Source organism: Squalius cephalus (assembly GCF_949319135.1).
Source record: "Squalius cephalus genome assembly, chromosome: 8".
NCBI classification, from domain to species: Eukaryota; Metazoa; Chordata; class Actinopteri; order Cypriniformes; family Leuciscidae; genus Squalius; species Squalius cephalus.
The window spans coordinates 34,870,089-34,878,058 of record NC_137129.1 but is presented as its reverse complement, the minus strand read 5'-3'; the positions used below and the strand labels follow the sequence as shown (position 1 = coordinate 34,878,058).

Here is a 7,970-nt window from a genome sequence, read left to right as displayed (position 1 = left end):
CTGTATCTCTCCTTTATGTCAGTTATTTCTCAGATTTAGTCAGTGTCCTCCTGTCGATACCATTCAGCATTTTTTTTTTTTTTTTTTTTACCATAAACGGCAAACATTTTTATTCATAAGTATAAGGTTGTGTTTAAAATATAGATTTAGCCTTTAAGTGAACCATTTTTTGGTCGTTTTGGATTACATTTTTTGGTGTAAAGAAACTTTTTGACCATAAATGCTTGGAAAATTTTAATACGAGTGCAGTTTTAGTACAACTCAATAAATCATAAACTGTGTACATGCATATGGATAAGTGCTTTATGAAACACATAAGACCAAATAATGAAGATCAATAGCTTTATTTAGTATATAGTATTTATTAAGTATATTTCTATAATTATATACAGTAAATGTTTTTTTACATTAAGTACACACATTAGAATGGCAAATGTAAAATCATAAAACATTTCAAACATTACATTGACACTGCACACAGTGTAAGAGATTTTCTAGAGTCAGTGTGTTTACAGTGCAGTGAGAAATCTTTCAGCTACTCTAAACCATGACATGGTACAAAGACAAACTGTTAACCATGAGACAAAAGGTCATTCATTTTGTTTCATCCAAACATTGATTGATAAATAAATGATCATTGAAATAAAAATGTTTTTCTTTGTTAACCAATATAGTGGTTAAATACTTAAGAAGATGGCAATCCACAAAACAATATCGAGAGCCCTATTTCTGATTCCAAGGCATTTCTTCATTGATTGTTAATCAGGAAAGCAAAAGTAAAATTGCTGTTAAATATTTTTAATCGCCATAAGCCAGGGTCACATTCTATGCTCAAGTCTCAATGGCCTGGTCAGTGATTTCAGTAGGGTACTTGTGATTAACTATCGTCATTATTTTTGTGAATTAAAATAAGAATGTATCATCCAAGCATTTATTTGCCTGATGTACAGTGATGGTATACCAATCATGAGGTATGTCTGCCGGTTTAAAATTGTATTTCTTAGCAAATTTTGTGTTGTACTTAGCAAAGATGTACTTCCAGAAGTCAGTGGCCTCAATACTAGTGTCAGGCTGTATCCTCCAGTCTGGATAGAATTGTTTGTATTCCTTATATGGATGCCACTCATTTCCTGTGGCTTGACAGCGGAATCTCATTTCACTAGCAACAAGAGATGAGCATATGTCAGGGATTAATTTATTTGTCTCAATCCATCTGTAGTTACCGATGCCTTGTGGCCGATGAACTGAGGCAAAATGCTCAGTATGTTCTTTTCCTCCAGCTTCACAAGGTGCACTGCAGAATGGACACTTTTTCCCGCAGCCAAACACTCTGCTGAAGAGCACCTCTTGAGGTCTGTTCATTGAGAGTCTGGTTAGCTTGACCCTTACATCCTTTACACTACGTAGCTGATCTTCTAAAGTCTTATGCATTTTGTCTATTGAAGATTTAAGGCAATCTGCAAACTCAGCAGGGTCTGAGTTGTTTAAAGCCAGAGTAGCACTGAGAGTGTCAACTGGTATGACCAACTCTTTATCAAGACATTTGAAGACATTGGTCACGAAATTGCAGCTGTTGTTTGTCATGCTTTTTGCACTTTCAATTGCTGTTTTGAGTTGACTGACAATTGCGTTTAAATGTTTCATCTCTAACTTGAGAAAAGAGTCTTCCTTTGAAAAATGTTCAATGATCTTCTCTGAAATCCACTCGGTTACAAACTTCTCATAATTTAGCACATACTCCAAAATATTTTTGAAGTCATTATCTTGAAGCAGTTGTTTTAAAAGTGAACACTGGAAAAATGTTCGTGTGCTGAAAGCAACGCCTCTTTCGCCTGTCAACATTTCATCCACAATGTCAGGTCCGAGACGTTTCTGGATGTAGTCCATCACGGCAGGGGCGAAGCATTGCTGGGCACACATCTCGGCCTTGTTCTGACACTGGTCTCGCTGGTAGTAGAGGTCTTTAAAGTCAGCTAACCATTGCTCTTTGCACCTTTCAAGAGATGTCAAAGGATCAGTTCTCTGTATGTAGTCGTCATGCATTTTCTGGAAAGCTCTTGCTGCAATCCCGCAAATGTGGATCTTGAGAGATGCTTCAATTTCAGGTCTGATCTCTACATCCTTGCAGTCTTCCAATTTCTTGTCAATGAAGCACAACAGTTCTTGTATGTCAGCACTATAGTCTAATTTTGCACTTGTTTTAGATGAAATAAATACTTTGCTCTCATTTATTATTCTGTCGCATGACATTTGTATGAATTTGTGTTTTTTATTCCTCTGCGTAGGTATGAGGGAATTCTTGAGTTTTTTTAAATATATTGGTTTTTACAGTCATTGCATAAAAAGGTCCAGTGCCACACTGATCTAGACTGGTGACATTTAACAGCATCTCACGTACAGCTCCACCTTTTGTTTCCATGTTACTGTGTAGGAATCTGTATGTTTCCTTCCCCAAATCACATCTTGGTAGCGCTGTAAGGGAAAACTGCTTCACAATGTCATCCCACATTTTTTTAAATTCCTCATTTAGTTCAATATCAGAGAGGTTGTGTTTTGTATTCCTGCAGGCACTGATCAAGTTGAGCACTTTTTCTTTCATGGTATCCCTTTGATTTTGTCTTATAGCCTCCACCTTTTCAATTCCCTTCTGTATCAATACAACATTCTCCAGTTTGTTTCGTAAATCTGTCTCAGTCTCCCTTCGAAGGCCCTTTGCACTATTTAAAAAGTCCTCCTTGTAATTTTCGACAAGGTGAACATTTTCATCCTCGCTTTCAAAGTATTGCTCAATTTTACCTGAAAGGCTTTTCTCCTCTTTGTCAAGCTCTTTACTAGCTTCATCTTTTAAATCAGTCAACGTCTGTCAACGTTAAAAGCATTTCTTGTCCGCACTGACATTACACTCATGTTAGTGATTTTGGTTTCAGATTTTGTGTACCAGCCAATCATGTGCTTCTTGAAGGCCCATTCCCAAGTGTTAAACTCAACACAAAGTTTGGAGTAGGCTTCAGCGACAAGACTGTTTCGGAAACTATTTTTTGGAACAAAAATACTCCTTCAAACGTACAACTTAGTTTTTGAAACTTTGTCCATGTTTAGCATGGGAATCCAACTCTTTACCAGTGTAAAAAACTCAGTATGCATGAAATAGCATTTCACCCCCCCTTTAAGTGCCGTAAGCACATCTCTAATTCACGTCAGTGGAATGTTTGATGCGTCTCCGTCAATGAGTTCTACAGGGAACCCAGTCAGCATCAACTGAGCACATATTTCTGGCAATTTCTTCAGGGCAGGGTACATCTTGTTTTTTTGGGAGTGTGTTGATTCATAGAGTTGACTCAACTCTCTCATGAAGTGTTGAACTCCTAAAGAGCTACTGGCCATCTCTTTCTCTAGATCTCTGAGATGCTCTTTATCTTCTTTGGGATTATTACATGCTTCCCTATACTGCTCATCAAGCCTTAACTGGTGCTTTCTTGCTAGATGATCTAAATTTATTTTCATCCATTTGAGAAAATATAACTGCTCATATGGGGAGCAGCTCAGGCCAGAGATGAATCGATACATTGTTTCTCTCATGTCGTTGCTTCATTGTTGCTTTCGTAGTTTCTGGATTTGACTTTTAAGTTCACTCTTGTAGTGCTCAATATTTTGATTCTTTGCCTTGAGTCGACACATCTCTTTCTCCAGTTTGGATAACTCCTTCCATAGTTTGTCTTGCAATGACAGTTCCTTCATTTTGAATTCTGGTATATTTGTGATGTCTTGTGTGATTAGGTCTGCCCGTTTCTTTGCATTTTGACAAATGGTATTGTTTTCATCGACAAGAATCCCTAGATCTGGTGCCATCTCTGACATCTTTTCAATACTCATTTTAGTAGAATCTGCAAGTATATCAACAACAGCCTTCTGTAGAGTATCAACAAACGTAAAATCATTCATGCTTCTATCCCTAAGGATTTTGGAGTATGGTTTGAACTTTGTTGTCAAATTGTCTCCTGACGTTGAACTGTCTGTGGTGCAAACCAGAACCAATTTCGTACTAATTTGCAGAGACTCCAGAAATGTCTGATTTGAGTCCAAATCATCACAGAACAGAAAAACTGCAGAGGATGTTTGGCTCAAGAAGTCGAATTGGGCCTTAAAGGCAGAAATATCCCCACGGAGATTTGCTACGGCTACTGGCTCTTTGAATTTGTCAATAGTTTTCTTTCCCCCAGGGAGATACCAGCTCATTTCAACAATCCCATTGGAGATCTTTCTTGGAATGTTCCCATTTTCCAGTTCCTTGTGGAAAAAAGTGTCATGATGATGCTGATTGTTGCTGAGGAGTTTGTTCAAAAACTCAGATTTGGACACACTGCTTTTTCCAAGTCTGACGAAAGAGATCAGCGGCAAATGAGTTAGTACGATGCTGTTTTCCTTCAAACTGTCCTCTTCCAACGAATAAGATCTGAACTGCTTTGTTATGTCCCTCAAGGCCCAAAGCATCAACGTGCACTCCTTTGTGTCACAGTTTGGCAGCAGCAAAGGCACAGAGAACTGACACATTGACATTTTTAGAGCCATTTCTTGCTGGAGGAAAGGATCAGCACAGTGGAACAGAGCTGTGATCAAATCTAGTGGATTGATTCCTTTCTGATCTTCATAGAAACCAGAGTTACCAGAATTGGCTACAATTTCAGAGTTACAATTTGAAGCACATTTTATAATTCTGGCTGATGAATTGACCATCATGAGCTTTCTGATGAAAAGCCATGGCAAAGATATAAGACTATGTGCAGTTTGGACCTCATCAGACGGTTTCCTCAATTCTAACACAGACTGTAAAGTCAGTTTATTCTTCAAGTGGCTTTGTAGTCCCAGTTCTCTTAAAACAGATTCCATATTTATGTCTGAAATGCAAGATTATTCAGTTCATATATCTGTTTCAAATCATTGTAAGTAATTATTGTGTGAAATGCTTCATTCCCTGCTGAAAAGACCAAATACTGTATATTTTGGATGCTGGTGCCACAAACAAGCTTCATAACTAGCTTTCCTTTTACATTCACGCTCCTTTGAACAATTTGAACTGCATTCAGGATATTACTCTGATCAGTTCATGTATTTCTTGGGGATTGAACACATGGCCTTGATGTAATTAGCATCATGCTATACTTTTTGAGCTAGCACCAAACCAGCACTAACCTAAACCAACCTAGATCAGTATGGATGTTCATGCTGGTCCTTTCAGCAGGGTCATATTGGTCTTATTATTTGATTAGAACAAAACAGTGACTCACTTGTGCGATGTGTGATTGTAACCGGAGCACTCTCAATTTTTGTGTAATTTAACTCAACTACAGTGCAGACAGAGAAGGAATATTCAGTTCCTGGTTTTAAACTCAATACATGAACCTCTGCCTCATCTGTAAAAGATTCCATTGCATTGGCTTCGCTTCTCCATATCACCCTGAATCTGTGAGGGATCTTGTCATCAATGATCGGATCAATCCATTTCAGAAAAACTGAAGTTGCATCATTTTTGATCTGTATGTTTTCAGGTGGGAGTGGCTCTGTACGGGATTATAAAACATCATTTTGTTTTATATGCACATCATTTTGTGCATAGCAATTCCATTTGCACATTGGCTAAATATTATGAAAATGCATTGGCTGTAAATGAGCAGGCTCCTAAAGTAGTCACTTACTTGTGTGGATGATTAAAACGGCTGGTTCACTCTGTTTGCCATTGTTCAGTATTGTGTTTATTGTAGCTTTGTATTCAGTAGCAGGAAGAAGATCTTCCATTAAATTTGTATTTTCATTTGATTTTATAGTCACTGATTCTGTTTTCTCTTCATTTTTATACATAATCACTTGAAATTTGTAGAGACTGGGATCCATTTTTTGTGGTGGCGTCCAGTTTAGTTTTACAGTTGTTGCATCCTCTGACACATATTGAAAATTCTCAGGTGTATTGCTTTGGGGAAAACAACAACACATGAGTAAACACAAAGAATAAACAACTTCTCGCATGTGATCACAGCAATAGCAAACCCCAACCATCCAATGACCCAAACAGTGCCGATGGACAAAATCAAGGCCTTTCTACAGTTTTTCTTGTTCAAGAAGCCACTTCACAATATGGAAGAAAAGACTATCACAACGTCTGTTTCATGCTGACTTTAAAGGGATAGTTCACTTTGAAATGAAATTTTGGTATGTTTTAGCTTACCTCAAGGGCATCCAAGATGTAGGTGTCTTTTTTTCCGCAGTAGTTTCAATTTTGATATTTTTAGGTCAAACCGTTCTTGTCTGACAGTCATATCATGCAGGTCTGTGGTCACGGTCTCAAAGAGCATGCACAGAGTCCAAATTAAAACAATTCCCCATCATCCAAATTAAACACATTGATGGCCTAAGTACACATTGATGGCCTAAGACACGAAACGAGCGGTTTGTGTGAGAAAACGAACAGTATTTATATCGTTTTTACCTCTTATAACACACCCACGTCCAAGTGATCTGAGGGCGCGGGCGCTTCCTGCTGTGTGACGTGTACGCAGACTGGTGCATAGATATATAGACCTGCATGATATGACTGTCAGACAAGAACGGTTTGACCTAAAAATATCAAAATTGAAACTACTGCGGAAAAAAAGACACCTACATCTTGGATGCCCTTCAGGTAAGCTAAAACATACCAAAATTTAATTTCAAAGTGAACTATCCCTTTAAGACATTTTCCAGATTGACAATGGGTAATTTCAGTCTTGATTTCATGAGGTCAGTGAACCATAATCTTTAAAATGTTATAATCCTTTCCCAAAGACTATTGAATGTGCTTCAAATACACATCTAGGCCTAGCTGGTTTCACAGACAGGGCTTAGATTAAACCAGGATTAGACTTTAGTTCAATTAGGACATTTAAGTAGCTTTCATAAACATGCCTTATAAAAAGAAAACATTCCTGGTGTACATCTTGAGACAAAACAATGGCACACATGTTTGAAGATTTAATTTCCTTAAATCAACTTTAAATGTTCTTTATTTTAACTTATCTTATAATTAGTAACAAAATGCATCATGTAGCTTTTATAATTTAAAAGTACTTCATCATAATATCATTTACATGACAAATGTAAGCAGCTTGCTATAGTTTACCTGTACGCACAGATGCAGAGAAACTCTTCTTATCCTCAACCGCCACTACCGTGATGTTATAACCTGTGCCAGGCGAAAGCTGTTTTATCTCAAAACGGTTTTCATATGTTGTTTTAGGATAATCTTTTTCTTCATTCTTCCATTCGATCTGGAATTTTTGTTGTCTATTCGCAGCCACATCTGGATCTCCCCACTCGAAGCGCACTGAGTGCGGGCCTACATCAGTGAATCTAATGTGACCTGAGGGAGAGGGAATATTTGGAAAATAATTTTAGGATCAATGCTTTTGTTGAAGATGAAGTGTATAATTTCTCTCCCGCTGACACCAAATAGAACTGAAAATATAATATCAGGTTATTTTGTTTTTATCTTCATATACAAACAGATGGTCCTACCACAAACTCACGCAACTGGTTGAGCCAGTGTTTTTTAGATGCGCAAATCAAGGTTTAATAGAGCCACAGTGTTTACAGTTTTTATGAAAATCATCCCACACATGATTTATAGTTTATTACCCGTAATCTGAGAAATGACATTATTTACATAATGACATTACATGTATTCATAAGACATTATCCTATGAATACATGTTACATGTAAATGATAAAAATGAATTTACTTCTATACCTTCAGTTTCTTCTTCTTCTTCTTCTTCTTCTTCTTCTTCTTCTTTATCCATATATGTTCCTGCATTCCTAGTATAAACAAAACAAACGTATTCCAAAAATGTCCATTCAAAATATGAATATATAAAATAAGCTTCTCTCCAGTATTTGATTCTTTACCTTTGAATGCAACTGCTTTCATCCCGGTCCTCCAT

At 37.2% G+C, this 7,970-nt stretch overlaps 1 protein-coding gene across 1 annotated transcript; it reads right to left on the bottom strand.

The window, feature by feature from the left end:
• Positions 1-903: 903 nt before the first annotated feature.
• LOC307163324 (upregulator of cell proliferation) lies at positions 904-7,970 on the bottom strand (the record flags this gene model as incomplete). The annotated part of the gene is given in 10 exon segments (XM_079879360.1): positions 904-2,310; positions 2,312-2,859; positions 2,862-3,031; positions 3,197-3,588; positions 3,592-4,895; positions 5,286-5,558; positions 5,694-5,965; positions 7,141-7,390; positions 7,778-7,845; positions 7,936-7,970. Coding segments are annotated over 10 exon segments (4,719 nt in total).